This window comes from Gracilinanus agilis, chromosome 2, assembly GCF_016433145.1.
Source record: "Gracilinanus agilis isolate LMUSP501 chromosome 2, AgileGrace, whole genome shotgun sequence".
Taxonomy (NCBI): domain Eukaryota; kingdom Metazoa; phylum Chordata; class Mammalia; order Didelphimorphia; family Didelphidae; genus Gracilinanus; species Gracilinanus agilis.
Genome location: NC_058131.1, coordinates 347,664,529 through 347,682,873, shown reverse-complemented (window position 1 = coordinate 347,682,873; position 18,345 = coordinate 347,664,529). Strand labels below are relative to the sequence as shown.

General features: G+C 41.9%; 1 protein-coding gene across 1 annotated transcript in view; it reads left to right on the top strand.

The window, feature by feature from the left end:
- PROCR (protein C receptor) overlaps window positions 1-18,345 on the top strand; it is a 25,383-nt gene extending 7,038 nt beyond the window's left edge. Inside the window, exons 2-5 of the mRNA XM_044664369.1 lie at window positions 12,279-12,421; window positions 15,881-16,132; window positions 16,504-16,788; window positions 17,129-18,345. Of these exons, the coding sequence (XP_044520304.1) occupies window positions 12,364-12,421; window positions 15,881-16,132; window positions 16,504-16,788; window positions 17,129-17,244 (711 nt within the window). The 5' untranslated portion in view covers window positions 12,279-12,363 and the 3' untranslated portion in view covers window positions 17,245-18,345. The remainder of the gene's footprint in view (window positions 1-12,278; window positions 12,422-15,880; window positions 16,133-16,503; window positions 16,789-17,128) is intronic.

Genomic DNA, 18,345 nt, shown 5'->3' with positions numbered 1-18,345 from the left:
CAGTTTGCAATTAGTCTATATTTTTCAATTTTTCTAGGGGATATTCTTACTTGGTTTCCTTAAGTATAGTGGTCAGACTTTTTCCTTCTTCATAGCTTTTTGGAAGAATGATATTTCTTAATTTCTTCTCTCCTTGCTCCACTCTCCAGAAAGAAAGCTTTCGTTTGCTTAGATTCCAAATAATTTTTCAGCTGTGTGGTTTTCCAGACGCTCTTTTCTGTTTCCTTTAACATGTAACAGTAGAATTCTATTCCGTTCTGAAAGTTCCTATTCCATGATCAGATTCAATGTGGAAGAAAGAAAATATATTCTTGTCTCTACTCCCCTTAAATTCACACTTTACCCAGAGACCAGAAAAATAACCAGAAATCAAATAATAAGGTATCTAATTGAACCATACTTAAAAAATACTTTAAAAAAAACATACTTAAAAAAATTGGGTTCCTCATAATTATGAGGAAAATCCATTCAATAAAACAATTCAGTCATCTCAATTCTTCATGGTACCACACACTGGCTTTGGAGTCAGAGGATCTAGGTTCGAATTCTACTTCTGATGCTTATTATTTGCATGACCTTAGGAAAATCACTTAACCCAAAAGGGTTCCTCACGGAGCTGCTATGAAACACTTCTTCATCATTTTCCAAAGAGAGTTTCTAGTCATAACTTCAGTCTGAATTAGGGGATTGACCTTATTTTACCTTTTTCCCCACTTCAAAGACAGATAGCATGACTCTTCACACTATCCACACATCACACTCCAGTTTTATTAGACTGAGGCTAAATATATGCATAATGCTTCTTTAGCCTTTTCAATTCTCACCAAGCCCTGGAATTCAAATTATCTGAAACTTTGAGAAGTCTTTTAATTTTATTTTTTTCATCATGCAAAACACACTTCCATATTGGTCATTATTGTAAGAGCAACTTATACATAACCAAAACCTCAAAATAAAACCACAAATATACTGATGTGAAAGACGACTCCAACAATTATTTCTCTGAGTGTGGATAGTGTCCCCCGGCATAAGTCCTTCAGGATTATCCCAGACCATTGCATTGCTGAGAGTAGCCAAGTTTTCACAAATAATCATCGTTCATTATTGCTGGTATTGCGTACACTGTTTTTTGAAAAGCCTTTTAAAGGTCAACAAACATTTTAAGGGAATAGGAAAAAACAGGAAGTTCTCTCTTGTGACACTTCTGCCTTTACAGAAAAGCTCTTATCCTTCTTACAGATGTTTCGTTTTTCTATTCTTTAGAAAGAATTGTTTTTCATTGAATCTATTTTTTTTTTTAATCCCTTACCTTCTGCCTTGGAATCAATACATAGTATTGATTCCAAGGCAGAAGAGTGGTAAGGACTAGACAATGGGGGCTAAGTGACTTGCCCAGGGTCACACAGCTAGGAAGTATCTGAGGTCAGATTTGAACCCAGGGCCTCCTGTCTCTGGGCCTGACTCTCAATCCACTGAGCCACCCAGCTGCCCCCTTAATCCGTCTTTTAAAAAATATTTTCTAATGATGTTTATAAATTGCTGATTTTTATTATTGTTATAGCTAAGATTTCTTAGTCTCAGTTAAGTTAGTTTCCTTGTTTTGTCTTGCAGTATATTTACTAATTCCATTTCTTCATTTAATTTTGTCAGCATATTAAAAAAAATTTTTTTTTCTTGTTTAACAAGAAAATTCTACTTCTGTTTCTGATGTTCCTCTTGGTGAGTTCCTTGAGAAAAGGGACTATCTTTTTCTTTTTTATCTCCAATGATTGGCACAGTACTAGCACATAGTAGGTGCTTCATAAATGCATATTGACTAACTCAAATGTATCAAACATGTGGCCTGAGGGATGCATTCAGCTCATAACATTCCCAAGGATGGCCTGAACCAGAATAAAATGTAGCTCCTCTCTGATTTTAATGTGTTCTTGTCTTTAAAAAAAAAAAAAAGAATTCTATAAACATGTGTAGTTCTGTAAGTCAATATGTGGCCTGAAGGGATCCTTATGTACAGTTCCGTGGCCCTCATTTCTATTTGCATTTGACACAACTGAACTAATTGACCACTGGCTTGACACAATTTTTTTCAGGTGTTTTTTGTTTGTTTTTTAAACTCTTACCTTCTGTCTTAGAATCAATACTATGTAGTGGTTCCAAGGCAGAAGAGTGGTAAGGGCTAGGTAATGGGGGTTAAGTGACTTGTCCAGGGTCACATAGCTAGGTCTTCTGGTGTTTTTGCCTTTACTTCATTTTGTCCATAATTTTAAAAAATCATATCAGGACTTAAAAAATTTATTTGAGTATTTTTTTTTCAAACAACCAATTTTCTTTTGAAGGGTTTCTGATAGTTTTCTTTCATTTGGCTCCTTTCCAGTCACACAGTTGGCTCCCCAGACCAGGTTCTCACCTACCATCACTCAGACTTTTGCATTAACCTCTAAATTACTTTCCCCATTTCCACTCTCTGCCCACTCAACTCCCTTCTGTTCATGCCATCTGATTCAATTTCCTAAAAAGAATCTCTTCCCCTGGGCAAAACAAGGGAAGCCCTTTAGTGACTCCCCATTACTGGCAAGATAAAGTCCCAACTTTTTAGTCTGGCATTCAAGGCCCTCCATGATCTGGTTCCAAACTTCACAATGTCTATTCCAATGTATACTGGAGGCCAGAAGAATCCAATCCCAGGAAGGAGAATTCCTGGCATTCTTTTCCTGGAATCTTGACTTGAACTTGAACTCTATTAACTTGTGACCACAAATGTTTCCTTCAAGAGTGTCAGTGGAATACTACAAGGAGACTGTGGCAGAAGTCATGAGTTCTAACAGGAAGAATAAGGGACTTTTTACCAGATGGCAAAAATTCAGGACAAAAGTGAATGACTACACCTCTCCCCTAACCACGTCATTAAATGGCTTCTTGAGGTTTATGAAAAAAAAAAAAATCAAGGCAATTTGTATGGTCCAAACAAGACTCTGGAACCTTTTGCTATTCCAGTTTTGGCCAAAAAAGGCAAGTAGCTAACAGAAAATCAAGCCATAGACTTTTTCTCAATTCCCCAGTGAACAAAGAGATATAAATTTCTCTTTTTGACTCCACTGCCCCTGGGGAAATGAAATGTCCCTGGAAAACGAATTTTCTCTCTTTTAGGTGAGGAAGGGTTTTGTGGAAGCTAAAAAATGTAGCTCCAACCCTTGACAACCAGTGCGTCACTGCTTCTTAGCAACTGGCACCCTGGCTCCTTAGGGGTGGTGCCTGAGCCCCCCTTATCACTATCATTCTACTTACTCCACCTCTGCAGCTGTCATTAGCTGAAGCCATTCCCCTATTGCTCTTTTCCTCTGAAACTGTTCTGCTACCCATTTCCTTGGCCTTCTCTGAGAACCATCAACTGTAGCTGTAACAGTTTCTTCCTTGGGGGAGCGGGTTATTGAGGCTACCTGGATGGTTAATCAACACGCCCAGTTGGAAGATAGAAGGGCCCATCAAGACTTCTCCTATCCAGTCCTTTCACAGAAAGGCCTTCACTGCTCACTCCCAGTTAAGTCAGGGTGAGTCAAGTCTGTCTGTCTGTCTCAATACATCACTTTTCATTTGCCCTTCAAAATCCTCTCACAGCCCTGGAAGCTGGCACTAAAAGCACCCAAACCATAAAATTCACTTTCTTAAGTCTCAAGGCTCTTAGGAACATTGGAAGGAGCAAAGGGGAAGAGGAGGTAAGGGGACACAGGCAGATAGATTTCTGTCTTGAGTTCCTATTGTCAAGGTAAAAAGTCCTTGCCCCTCTACAGAACCTTGATCCTGGCAGAGGATGGACTCAGGGCAACCTAAAAGTGGAGGCTAGGCATGAGGGGATAAGAAGAGAGGGAAAACCAAGGTCATGTCCAACCAGATGAAAGCTGAGATCTTCCAAGACATCTATCTGGGGGCTGAAACTGGCTCTCTGACTGTGCTTCTTCCTTCCTATTTTAATTTTTATAATATTAAGAGTGATAGGGGCAGCTGGGTAGCTTCCTGGATAGAGAGCCAGGCCTAGAGATGGGAGGTCTTGGATTCACATCTGGCCTTAGACACTTCCTACCTGCATGACCTTGGGCATCTGCCTTGGAACCAATATTCAGTATCAGTTCCAAGACAGGAGGTAAGGGTTACAAAAAGGAAAACAAATCCAAAAAAAGAATGATAGGTAGCACAGTGGATTGAATTCCAGGCCTACAGGACTTGGTTTCAAATGTGACCTCAGACACTTTCTAGCTGTGTGACCTTAGGCAAGTCACTTAACCCTCATTGCCTAACCATTACACTCTTCTGACTTAGAATTGATACTAGGAAAGAAGGTAAGCATTTAAAACACAACACAGCAAAACAAAACAATGATAAGACCTGGCCTCCTCAAAAGGATATTGGGTTGGGTTGGTTTGTTTTTGGACAAGTTCTATGATGTCGCATTCAAAGGGAACTTGAAATGAGGAAACTCCCTCTACCAATGTATTTGGGAACCTATTTTAGCCCAGTTAAGTGACTTGTTCAGGGTCAGAAGTCAGTAGGTATCAGAAGCAAGAATTGAACCCAGGTCTTCCCAACTTCTGGATCAACTCTCTATTATACTATGGTACCTTTTGTATTAAGGCTATAGTTATTAACAAAAACTAACAATTTAATATATATTAGGAAACATTTTCCAAATATTCCAATACATTTTATAGGCTTACAGCAATTCTATGAGGTTAGTACTATAACTATTATTATCCCCCTTTTAAAAATGAGGAAACACATTTACTCAAAGAGGTTAAAGTACTTTCTTGCTCAGCTAGTAATTATTAAAGACATTTCAAATCCAGATAATCCTAACTCCAGTTTTAGCATTCTGTCCATCACAAAATACTGCCTCTATCAGCGCTTCAAACTCTCTAGAATTCATTCATTCAGTGTTTATCACATGCCCGCTATTTGTGAAACCCAGTGATAAGTATAAATAGGGATATCCTGGAGTTAGCTTGTTCAGGTTTCAGTTTACACCTCAAGGCTTGATTTATTTTTGTTTTCTTGTCTGACTTTAAAAAATTATGAAAACATGAATGATGCAGATTTTAAAAGTGTTTAATCACAAAGCATCACTAACAGTTTTCATAATTTTCTAAAGTCAAGACAATTTTAAAAAATACTAAAAAGTGGGAAGCTAGGGAGAATAGTGGATGATGAATAGAATGCCAGGCCTGGAGTCAGAAAGACCTGAATTCAAATCTGACCTCAGACACTTACCAGCTCTGTGATCTTGTTTGCCTCAGTTTCCTCGTCTAGAAAATGAGTTAGAAAAGGAAATGACAAACCACCCTATATCTTTGCCAAGAAAACCCCAAATGAGATTACAAAGAGTCTGACACAACTGAAAAACAATGATACAAGAGTTCACATTTTACATGATATTGTAGGTCACAAAGAAGAGTTGGATGTGACTCAACAACAACCTTGACTCCAGAGCTAGTAGTTCCAGCTCCTATGATCCAAAAAAGAGACTGTGCATAGGCTTACTTTATCCCTTGCCTCTTCTTTCAATATCTCTCTCTATATATTACTTCAATACAATTTTTAATAATCATTTTCTGATATTTTACAATTCATGTTCTCTCCCTCCTTCCCTCCTACCTATCCACTTTCCCAGAGATGGCAGGAAATATGATATCATTTGTACATGTATTATCATGCAATACATATTTCCATGTTCATCATGTTGTGAAAAAAGACCCATATTACTTACACTAGAGAAAAATTCACAGAGGAAATAAAGTGCATAAAAACAGCAATACTGTACAATAATCAACTGTGAATGACTTAACTATTCTCAGCAATGCAAGAGTTCAAGACAACCTTTGATCTAGATATTCCACTACTGAGTTTGTACCCCAAAGAGATAAAAAAATGTTTGTACAAAAATATTTATAGCTACACTTTTTTGTGGTGGCAAAAAATTGGAAAACGAGTTGATTGGGGAACAAATTGTGGTATATGATGGTGATGGAATACTTTTGTGCTATAAGGAATGATGAACAGGATGATTTCTATATGAATTGGAAAGACCTCCATGAACTGATGCAGAGTGAAATGAGCAGAACCAGCAGAACATTGTACACAGAAAGTAAAACATTGTGGAACAAGCAAAAATGTAATAGACTTTGCAATTAATAGCAATGCAATGATCGAGAACAATTCCATAGAACTTATGAAAAAAGAATGTTATCCACTTGGAGAGAAAGAACTATGGGAGTAGAAACACAGAAGAAAAACCTATGATTTATCACTTGGTTATATGGGCATATGATTTGGGGTTGTGTTTTTTAAAATATTGCTCTATTACAAATATGATATTACTCAACAAATATGAATAATATGGGAATAGGTTTTGAGTAATAAGACATAGATAAATCAGTGGAATACTTGTCAGCTCCAGGAGGGGGGAGGGAAGAGGGGAGGAGACAACATGAATCATATAACCTTGGAAAAATATTCTTTTTTTTCTAATTTTAATTTTGAATATTTTCCCATAGTTACATGTTTCATGTTCTTTTCCTCTCCCCCAAACCCTCTAACTCTACCCTTAGCCGACACACAATTCCACTGGGTTTTACATGTATCATTGATCAAGACCTAATTCCATATTATTGATAGTTGGACTAGTGTTATCGTTTAGCGTCTACATCCCCAATAATATCCCCATCAACCCATGGGTTCAAGCAATTGTTTTTCTTCTGTGTTTCTCCTCCCAAAGTTCTTCCTCTGAATGTGGCTAGTTTTCTTTCTCATAAGTCCCTCAGCCTTGCTCTGGATCCTTGCATTGCTGCTAGTAGAGAAGTTCATTACATTTTATTTTACCACAGTGTATCAGTCTCTGTGTACAATGTTTTCCTGGATCTGCTCCTTTCATTCTGTATCAATCATGGAAAAATATTCTAAAAAAATAAAATAAAATAATGTGGGGGAAAAAATAAAATAAAAATTTTTTTTTAAAGAATCCAGGACATGGGGCAGCTGGGTAGCTCAGTGGATTGAGAGCCAGGCCTAGAGATGGGAGGTCCTAGGTTCAAATCTGACCTCAGACACTTCCCAGCTGTGTGACCCTGGGCAAGTCACTTGACCCCCATTGCCTACCCTTACCACTCTTCCACCTATGAGTCAATGCCCAGAAGTTAAAGGTTTAAAATAAAAAAAATTGATGAAGGAAATAAAGTGAAAAATGGCATATTTGAAAAAAAAAAAAAAAGAATCCAGAACAACTTCAAGAGACTCATGACTTAAAAGGCTATCCACTGCCATAGAAGGAACTGTCAAGAGTCTAAGTGCAAATTGAAGCATGCCATTCTTCACTTTTGCATCATTTCATATGAGTCTTTCCAGGTTGTTGTTGTTGTTGTTGTTGTTGTTGTTGTTGTTGTTGTTGTTGTTGTTGTTGTTGTTGTTGTTGTTGTTTTGTGATTGTCTGGTTGTGGTCTTATGGCTCAATGGTATTAAATTACAATCATGTACCACAACTTGCTGAGCCACTTGTCTCCTCTCTTCATGTACTTAAGCCCAGCTTTTCATTAAGCCTACTTTTCCTATCCATTTGTCTTTTTCATTTCAATTTCATTTGTCTCCTGCCTGCCATAGTCACTTTGGTCTGTACTTGGATGGGCCTTGGATCTGGCTCTTTGTCTCCCTCTCTAGGTTCCTATTTACTTTCACTAATATCTCCTCCCAGGTCCCAGGAAGGAATGCTCGATTTGGTGTCGGTCAGACCTGGATACAAATCTTCAATTTGCTACTTGCTTTCTGTCTCACCTTAGGCAAACACTTCACTTTTCTGGACCTCAGATTCTCCAACTATAAAATTGGACTAGATGACCTGGATGGTCCCTTCCAGCTCTGTCTTCCTTTTATCTGTGAGTTTATTCTCCAATAGCATCTGCTTCTTCTCAACCCAGTCTCCCTTGTCTTCTGCTGGGTTTGGCTAGGTTCTGACTATCTCACAAATTCAATCAAAGAAAGCAGGGTGACTCCCCAAAACACATTAAAGAGAAATGTTTTTCCTGGATGCCTCCCTTTTATCTTTAGCTTTGAGAGACATCCATCTCAAAACAGTTATAGTCCAGTATTTTTATGGTTCTACAATTTCATTGGTATAGGTAAACAGTGAGGTACATAATAAATGTAAAAAAAAAAGATGAAATCTGATTAATTGTAACACACAGCACAATAGGATAGTCTACTTGGATTCTAGAAAAAGGAGATATAAGGGGCAGCTAGGTGACTCAGTGGATAGAACACCAGGCCTGGAGTTGGGAGGATCTGGGTTCAAATCTGACTTCATACTCTTCTTAGCTGTGTGACCCTGTACAAATCTCTTAATCATAATTGCCTAGTGATGGGCAACCTTTTGAGTTTGGTATGTCAAAATTCACCAAAAAAACAAGCATAACTCGGGTGGTGTGTCACTTTGAGAAAAAAACCATAATTTTGCAATATTTATAGTTTAAATAACAAAAATATATAATTGTAATATATAATTATTTAATAAACCAAAATAGGTAAATTAATATAGGTAGAATTGTCATCTATAGTGCACAGAGTGTCTACACTACACTACAGCAAATGTTTCATCCTCGGCATGCGGCCACGTGTCATAGGTTTGCTATCACTGGCCTAGCCCTTACCTCTTCTCTACCTTGGAATGGATGCTTAGCATAGATTCAAAGACAGAAGGCAAAGATTAAAAAAAAGAAAAGAAGGAAGAAAGAAGAAATCTAAAGAGGAAGACATTGTTGATGTTTTTTCACCCCATCCAGATAGAGAGTGGTGAGATCAGGAACATAAAGTACTTGGTGTTGGGGAAATAAAGACAAAATGGAAATAAGTCCCTACTTTCAAGGAACTGATTCAGGGTATAATTGTTTAGTCATATCTGACTCTTTGTGACCCCATTTGGGGTTTTCTTGGCAAGAATACTGGAGTGGTTTGCCATTTCCTTCTCCAGCTCATTTTATAGAGGAGGAAACTGGCAAACAGGTTTAAGTGACTTGTCCAGGACCATGTAGCTACTAAGTGTCTGAGGCCAGATTTGAACTCGGGGAGAAGAGTCTTCTTGACTCTAGGACTGACACTATCTACTGTAACACTTCGTTGCCCCATGTAATAAGGTATAATAGTAATAATAACTCACATTTATAAAGCAATTTCTTCATAGAAGCTTCAAGGTAAGATCACAGATTTAGAGCTGAAAAGGTCATTAGAGGGCACTAGTTCAACCCCATCATTTTATGGATGAAAGAATGAAGTCCAGAGAGATGAATTGCCTTCCAAGAAGGTGCAGTCACACAAGTAGTAAGTTAACAAAGCCAGGATTTGACCAGAAGTCCTCTGATTCCAGAGTCTGTCCTCTATGGCACCCCACCTAAATAACCCAACTAGAACCAGCTTCTCTTACAGATACAGAAGCTGAAGTCCAGAGAGGCAAAGTGATTTATTTGCCCAGAGTCACAGAACTAATAAGAGTCAAACTTAGAACTTCGTTTCCGGGTGACTCATCAGAGCTAACCTTATAACGGAGATAATATATCATAGGCTAAGGACAATACTCCTGAAGGTCATTCTTCAATCATTCTCATATTATTAATTTGTTTCTCTAAGTAGGTTTTCCTATTAGGGAGAGGATGTGCTGACCAGATGATATGTGGATCTGGCCTGCTTAGCAGAGCTACATCACATTTCAAAGAGGCATTTGTTTTTCCAATCAGTTTTGTAAGATTACTTTCAAGAATGGCCTTTATTCAACATCCAGGGTCCCCTTTTGGTTCTAAATTCTAAGACTCTATGATCTGACTGTGGGAAGACAGCCTTGCAGTTGAATACTGAGTTGCAAAATTTCAATAAGTTAGGATCTCTGCCCTCATGAAGCTTACAGCCTAGAAGGGGGTGATCTACAAAGAAAGATAGCTCTAAGACATAGTATTTCACAGTAAGTAAGTTCATTAGAGAGACACAAACACAAATACTCTGTGAGAACAGAGGGGGTAAGGCTATTACCAACAGGAGCAATCAAAGAAGGCTTTCTAGAGGAGGTGTCATTGAGTCAGTGGGTAGAGTGCTGAACTTGGAGTCATGAAGACCTGAGTTCAAATCTGTCCTCAGATACTTACCAGCTATGTGATCCCGGGAAAATGACTTCACTTTCGTCTGCAAACTGTAAAATGGTGGTTGTGATAGCGCCTACCTCTCTGGATTATTGGGAGGATCAAGTGAGATATTTGTAAAGCTTTCTATAAGCGCTAGTCATTATTATGATTTTAGCCATTATTGCTCAGAGTCCGAGATGGTGGGATAGAGGACTTCAGCCATAGGAAACAGGGTAGACAAAAAGTTCAGAGGTGAGAAAGTAGATGCTGACTGGTGGAGGTGAAGGTGTGAATAAACCATTGTGTGGCTTGAAATGATGCAAAATTAAATGGACGGGGAATAAGTCCTTTAACCGGGCAGCTAAGTGGCTCAGTGGATAGAGAGTCAGGCCTGGAGTCAGGAAGACTTACCTCCCTGAGTTCACATCTGACCTCAGACACTTACCATCTGTGTGACCCTGGACAAATCACTTAACCCTGCCTGCCTCAGTGTCCTCATCTGTAAAATGAGCTGGAGAAGGAAATAGTAAATCCCTCCAGCATCTTTTCCGAGAAAACCACAAATGGGGTCTTAAAGAGTTGGATATGACTGAAAAAAGTCCTATAATTGTCATTCTTGGAAGGAGTTTGGGACATCCCTGGTAGCCTCGTGATCACTGTAGATACATGAGGGTTTGTTCACTTCCTCTGATCTGAATCTCCCAAAGCTCAGGCCCTCTTGATTCTGCAGCTGTACAATCTTGGCCTCTCCATCTCCCTCCCCTCCCCCCAGCCATGGGCCTCTCCTCTCTAGCCAATGGATTTGCAGGAACGCACCTCTCAGGGCCTCCTGTTAATGTTGGCACAGATTCACTCTATTCTACTTCCTGCCACCCTTATCTTGCTCCTGCATGTGGTCCCCACAGTGTAAAATGCTACCACTGTTTCCTTCTTATGTCTTTACTGAAATGGGGACACGGGATCCCAAACCCCTGTCCCGGAACCCAGACCTCAGGGAAACAGCTCCTAGGTTTTTTTCCAGGCTAGAGACCTGGATGCATGAAAGCAATCTCTGATCCATTCCACTCCACTGATTATGCCTCCTTAATCCTAGAAATCAGAACAGTGAGAGACCTCAGAACAAAGGATGCAAGAGTAAAAAAAAAAAAAAACAAACCACACTTTAGAACATGCATTTTAGGAGCTGAAAGGAACCATAGAACAGAAAAAACTTTAGAACACAGATTATAAAAGCTAGAAGGGAATTCGGAGAACATCTGGGTCAGTGCCCTCATTTTATAGATGGGGTAAAGGAGACCCAGGGAGGAGAAATAACATGCTTACAGTCATAGCCTCAATCGCTGATAAATCTGAAGCTAGAACCTAAGATTCCTTGCAGTCTTGCAGTCCAAGGCCCTATTTATGCTCCATACGGCTCACACCTCTTCTACCTCCTATCTCACCCACATGATCCTTTACCTCAACATTTTCATTCTCCTTCGTGCTCCATCCTTTCAATATGTTTTATCCACCAAGCTCAGAAACCCCTCATCTGCCCAGTCCTACTGTCTGCCCATTTCTGTCATTTTCATTTTCCTTGGGGCACATCGTACCACTGGGGCAGGGCAAGACTGGGAGGGAGGAGAGAGTTTTAGAATATGTTTGGTGCTGCTGAGAACCTTCTGGGACTTTGGGACCCCCAGATTTCAGCTTCAAGAAAGTCCCCCTATCTTGTCTCTGCAGCACAGGAAAGGGGAAGTGGTCCAGGAAGAGAGGTGGTCTTCACACCTCTGCTGAGATGATTCAGGGGGCATGGCACCAAGGATCCTGGAGTAGGAATGTCTGTCTCTCTCCCCCTTTTACTACCTCTCCCATTAACCAACGCCCAGAATTCAGCCCTACCCAGAATTCCCAGCTTTTCTCCTATACTCCCTCAACTCCCCAGGGCAGACCCAGAGGTTTGGAGGTAGGGGTGGAGGAGGGTTGGGAGCACGCCTGGGCAGGAGGGGCACTGGGTGGGGAGAACAGGCCCCTGGATAGGAAATGAGGCAGAGTTAGAATAACACTTCACAAACTCCACACCCTCTTCCTCCTCCCATCCCTGGCCAACAGCCAGTCTCTTTCCCTCCCTTCCACTCTCTTTCTTCTGCTCTCCAGGCAAGTTGCAACAGGATCTCCCAGCACACCTGAGTGGAGCAGGGAGAGAGCTCTTCTGCTCTGGTGTGCCCCCAACTCCAGAGAAATGCTGCCCCTTCTGTCCCTCTTCAGCTGGGTGATCTACTGCCAAGGAGCCTTGGAGGGTGAGTATGCAAACTGTCCCTCAGTGCAGTCATCTGTCTTTGTCTGGGGCTGCCCCTCATTGCACAAAGGGGACAGGAAGCAGGGAGGAGGGAGGGATGGATATAGTCTCTGAAACTAGAGAGACTGGAGAAAGAACAGGGAAGAACCTGAGGGAAGGCTAGGGAAAGGCAGATGGGGGGGAGGGAGGAGAAGAGGACTGCAGAGAGCTGGCATGAAAGATGGGAAAGAGATGATTTGGGAAGGGAGGTAGAGAGGAGATCAAGAGGAATGGGGAAGGGCAGGAGAAAAATGTTGGAGAAAGGGAGATAAAGATAGGGAAGGAACAGACCTATGGGGCATTAAAAAGAAAGACAAGGGAGACAGAAGAGACATGTGAGGAGAGAAAGAAGGAGGGAAATGGGGGAAGGGAGAGAGAGAAAGAGAAAGAGGGTGGGAGAGAGAGAATAAGAGAGAGAATGAGAGAATAAGAGTGAAAATGAGAGAATGAAAAAATGAAAAAAGAGTGAGAGAGACAGAGAATGAGGGAGAGAGAGAGGCAGAGAGAGGAGAGAGAAAAGAGAATGAGAGAAAGATAAAAAGAATGAGAGTGAGAGAAGAGAATGAGAGTGAGAGTGAGAGATGAGGAGAACTGCAGAGAAGTAGGAGGAAAGCCAATAGAGAAATGAGGAAGGACAGAAGAGAGATGGGGAAGATGGAAAAAAGATGTAGGGGAGGATGAAAAAATGGGAGACAAATAGGACATTTGAGGGAGAGATGAGGCAGACAAAAGAGACATAAGGGGCTTTAAGAAAGAGAAACATAGGGTGATGGAAAAGACCCCAGGAGAATTGTAGAGAGGAAGGAGGGCAAGAGATAGAATGGGGACAAGAGGAGAAAAAGATGAGGGAAGGACAGAAAAGAATGAGAGAGAATGAGTGAGATATGGGAGGACAGGAGAAAACAGAGGATCAGATAAAGATTTGGGTGTTGACTGATGGGAAAGCAAGGTGTTAACTGTTAGCATTGCTTCTAGATATATGTTTTGGGATCTTTGATTGCTGTAGAAGGGTCAGTAACATAAGATTGGAATGCCCACCTCTGTCTAACTTGAGTTTTCTCAACAAGGGGAGAAGGGTATAAAAATCTTATCTAGGTGAGAGGCAAGCTAGGTGGCTCAGTGGATTGAGAGCCAGGCCTAGAGATGATGGGAGGTCCTGAATTCAAATACGACTTCAGATGCTTCCTAGCTGTGTGACTTAATCCCCATTGCCTAGCCCTTACCACTCTTTTGCCTTAGAACCAATACACAACATTGATTCTAAAGTGGAAGGTAAAGGTTAAAAAAAAAAAGCAAGAAATAATGAAAACAGGCTAGTTAATAGGATACAAAGCAATTAGCATGGACATAAGCATTCTCAGGGAGTTTTCTCTCTAAATTGCTTGATAACAGCCAAGAGGGCAGCTTCTGGTTGTTCTCTCAGGTGAGAGATTAATATCCCTTTGAAAGAATGCATATAGTCCAGCTTTCTGATTCTGCATATAAACTGCTAACTTAGATTCTGGGCATAGGTGGGGGAATAAGTTTCTTTCTTTTTTTTTTTTTAGGATTTTTTTTTAAACCCTTGTACTTCGGTGTATTGTCTCATAGGTGGAAGATTGGTAAGGGTGGGCAATGGAGGTCAAGTGACTTGCCCAGGGTCACACAGCTGGGAAGTGGCTGAGGCCGGGTTTGAACCTAGGACCTCCTGTCTCTAGGCCTGACTCTCACTCCACTGAGCTACCCAGCTGCCCCCTAATAAGTTTCTAATACACGAGTATCCCAACTTGAGTGAGGGAGAGGCCTCAATTATTATTATTATTGTTATTATTATTATTATTGTTATTATTATTATTATTATTTTAACCCTTACCTTCTGACTTAGAATCAAGACTGTATATTGGTTCCAAGGCAGAAGAACAATAAAGGCTGGGCAATGGAGATTACACATGGTGACCCTGAGGAGGGACTGGAGAAAGAACAGGAAAGAACCTGAGGGAAGGCTAGGACCCAAGGTCACACAGCTAGGAAGTATCTAAAGCCAAATTTGAACGCAGGACCTCCTGCCTCTAGGCCTGGCTTTCAATCTACTGAGGCACCTAGTTGCTCCAGAGACTTCAATTATTCATAATTTTGAACTGGATCTATAGTTTTGTTGGTGTAAAGAACTTCTAGTGAGGAAATCTCTATGCAGGTCTGCACCTGCTCTTCAATTCATAGTTTGGTGAATTTTCTGGGGTACTAAGAAGTTAGGTGAATTGTCTGAGATCACACAGCCAGTGGTATAGTCAGAGGGGATGCTGAACCCAGGACTTCCTAGCCTTCAGGGCAGACTCGATATCCACTATGCCATTCGATTAATAATCTATCCACATATAAATGTATGTATGTACAAATACATTCTCTAGTAAGCAATCTATATACATTTCCAGAGAAAATATGATACTTGCAGCTACAAAAATTCTAAGAAGAAAAATATACACATCATAAGAAAGGTCATGGAAATGACAAACCAAAGATACCATAGATAGAAAGAAAGATGAAACATTTATTATGCACTTATTATGTGCCAGCCACCGTGATAATCTCTAGGGACACACATAGAAGCAATCAAAACAGTCTCTGCTTCCATTCCAATGGAAAAGACAGTATATAAAAGGGAGCTGCAAAGCAGGGGGCTGGGAGTTACACAGGAAATGGCCTGGTGTGGGGCTTGGTGATGCAGGGGCCTGGACTCTGCCAATATAAGGCACGAGCTCAGCTGTCAGAGCTGGGAGACTCGGGGATGGAGTCTAGAGTATTGGTGAGGAGGAGGGAGAGATAATGGTCTATGTAGAAACTTGGTCTGTTGTGGAGCACGACAAGAAGTTACCTGGAGGTCTGGGCAGAAGTAAGATGGATTGAGGCTGTCATAATTTCAATAGGCCCTACAGCAGAGATGGGGCAGCTAGGTTGCAAAGTAGATAGAGCTCTGGTCCTAGAGTCAGGAAGACTATATCTCCCTGGGTTAAAATCCAGCCTCTGATAGTTATCAGCTGTGTGACCCTGGGCAAGTCACTTAACCCTGTTTGCCTCAGTTTCTCATCTGTTTAAAAAAAAATGAGCAGAGAAGGAAAGGGAAAACCATTTCATTATCTTTGCCAAGAAAACCCCAAATGGGATCACGAAGAGTCAGTCACAATTGAAACGATTGAACAACAACACAAAAGAAAAACAGACAGGCAGGGACAGATGCACCACCTCTCCCACCACACCATTATTCCTGGGTCACACTTATACACAGAGACATACATGCAAATACACACACACACATATAACCCCATCCCCAGAAGACCCACCCACACCTGCACAAAAACACCTGCTAGTCCTCACCTCATTTGTGCCCTTGGGACTCATACTGGTGTCCATCTGGCCATCCTCTTGCCTCTCTTTGACAATATAGGTTCTCAGAGCTTCCTCATGCTCCAGATCTCGCACTTCCGAGACCCATCCTCAGTACAGTTCTGGGGCAATGCCTCCCTAGGGGGGTTGGTCACTCACACTCTGGAAGGTGGTGGCCACAACATCACCATCCAGCAGCTGAAGCCTCTGGAGTCCCCTGAGCACTGGCAGCAGACTAAGAAGCAGCTGCTCAACTACTTTGAAGAATTCCAGGTCTTAGTACAGTTGGTGAACAAGGAACGGGGAGTGGCCTGTGAGTTGGGGGTGGTGGAAGGGAGGATCTCTATGGGGAGGGCAGGATTTTGGATGGGAGGGGGTACAAATGCCTAAAACTCCCTGGGGCTGGCATAGGGACCCCTAAGAGGCAAGGAACTTGGCATCTGGTGCCCGTTGTCTTCAGGCCTTTTTGGACACCCTGTCTTGGGGAAGAATAGGAGTCAGACACCAAAGTCAAGTGATGTCTACCAGGACCTCTTTTAGCTGGGCAGACCTAATCTGGAGGCTGAGAGCTGTCTGGGTAGATTGAGTTCCTTAGCTTGCTTCTCCTTACCCCACTAATCCCCCTGAGCCCATTGTTTCCAGATTAGGACACAACAGGTCCTTAACTTGGTTCCTTCCCTGTAGTCCCGCTGACCCTGCGCTGCTCTTTGGGCTGTGAGTTGCCCCCTGATGGCCAAGAAGCTCATGTCTTCTTTGAGGTGGCCCTGAATGGGAGCTCCTTTGTGAGCTTCCAGCCAGAGAAGGCCCTGTGGTCAGCAAGCCTGAACCAGAACCACCCCACAGAGCTGTACGGCTTCACCCTGAAGCAGCTAAACACCTACAACCGAACCAGGTTCGAGCTTCTGGAATTCCTACAGGAAACATGTGTAGGTTTCCTGAAGCAGCACGTGGACAGGGTCAGAGGATCAGGTATGTGATTGGATGGGGATGATTGATGGGGTACAAGGCCCAGTCCAGATTGGGGTGTCCCTAAGGAATTAGACACTCTGGTACCACTACTCCCAGTCACCCTGGGTCAGGAACCCCCCTCCAGCAGCTAAGCTTTGGGCTGGGCAGGAGAGAGATGGAGATCAGAAACCTCCAGTATAGATGAACAGCTTGCCATGGTCTCCCCAGGTTGACTTCCTTCCATCTTGCCATAGCTAGCCCATTCATTCCTTCACTCATTCAGCAGATACTTCCTAAACACTATATGCCCAGCTCTACTGTTCTTCCTCTGCCTCAGAGCTGATCCCCTCATATTCTATAGTGCCCCAGGTATCACGATCCTACACAATGCTGATCTTGGGCATCATCATGGGCATCTTCGCCATCTCCAGTGTGGCCGTTGGCATCTTCCTGTGCACAGGGGGAAAGTGGAGCTAATCTCCCCCTGTGCTATGAAAGCAAGGCTCTTCACCCCGGCCCAGAAAACCGGCTGAGACTGAGGCTCTACGAATCCAAAAGAGACCCTCCTCTGACTCCCTGTTCTCCCATGAGAGATCTTGGCTCCAGGAATTCTGCAGATGCTTCAGTTGGGGTTTCCACCCTGAGAAAGATATATCACCATGAGCATGTATACAAGGACAACAACATGAAAACAGACCTCGAGCTGATAAATGGTGGGAATCCTGGGGGTGTCCAGTCTAAGCAGAGTAGGGTCATAGCATTTAAAGCATGAGGAAACTACAAGAGCATCTAGGCCTCACTTTACAGATGAGGAAACTGAGTCCCTGAGAGGTTTAAGAAATTTGACCATGCTCACAAAGACAGTAGATAGTAGATAAGTGGGGTCCCAAACCTAGTGTTCATTTTGCTCCCCATGATGGGCCATGGAAATGGTAATATTTCTTCTGACTGAAGCCAGAAAGCTTAATAATGAAGTCTCACTATCAAGAACCATTAGAATAATTGAGGACCAATACATTGGGATTCAAAGTAGGAGTCACTGCTCAGGTAGGTGGGATGTGAAAGACTCCAGTTGTCTCTATGACAGCCCCCTACTCCCCCTCCCCTTACCTCCCAACAATCGATGACGTTGAAGTAACCAAGAGCCCCCTTCCTACATCAGGGACAGGTGGCATCTAAACCTGCCTCTTTTTCTCTTAGAAAATACCCTTTCTCATCAAGCTTCCCTCAGGGGAGTGGGTCAGGCTTTGGAAAGCTCTGCTAGAAGTGAGAGAATAAGTGTATGGGAGGGGTCAATTGTCCTTCCACAATCACTGGGGATCTGTAGTTTAGGACATTTAAGCTCTGGTTCTGCCAGGGAATTATGTGAATGAATCCCTCCATTTCTTTGACCCTCAGTTTTCTCATAAATGCAAAATGTAGTCAACATTTTCTTTGCCCACCTCATAGGACTGTTGTGAGGATTTCATCAGATAGGAATGTCTGTAAAATACTTTGTAACCATCGGGAACTTGTATGTCCTCTATTATTATTATTAATAGTGCTATTATTATAAATGTTTTTATTATTTTTCTGGGA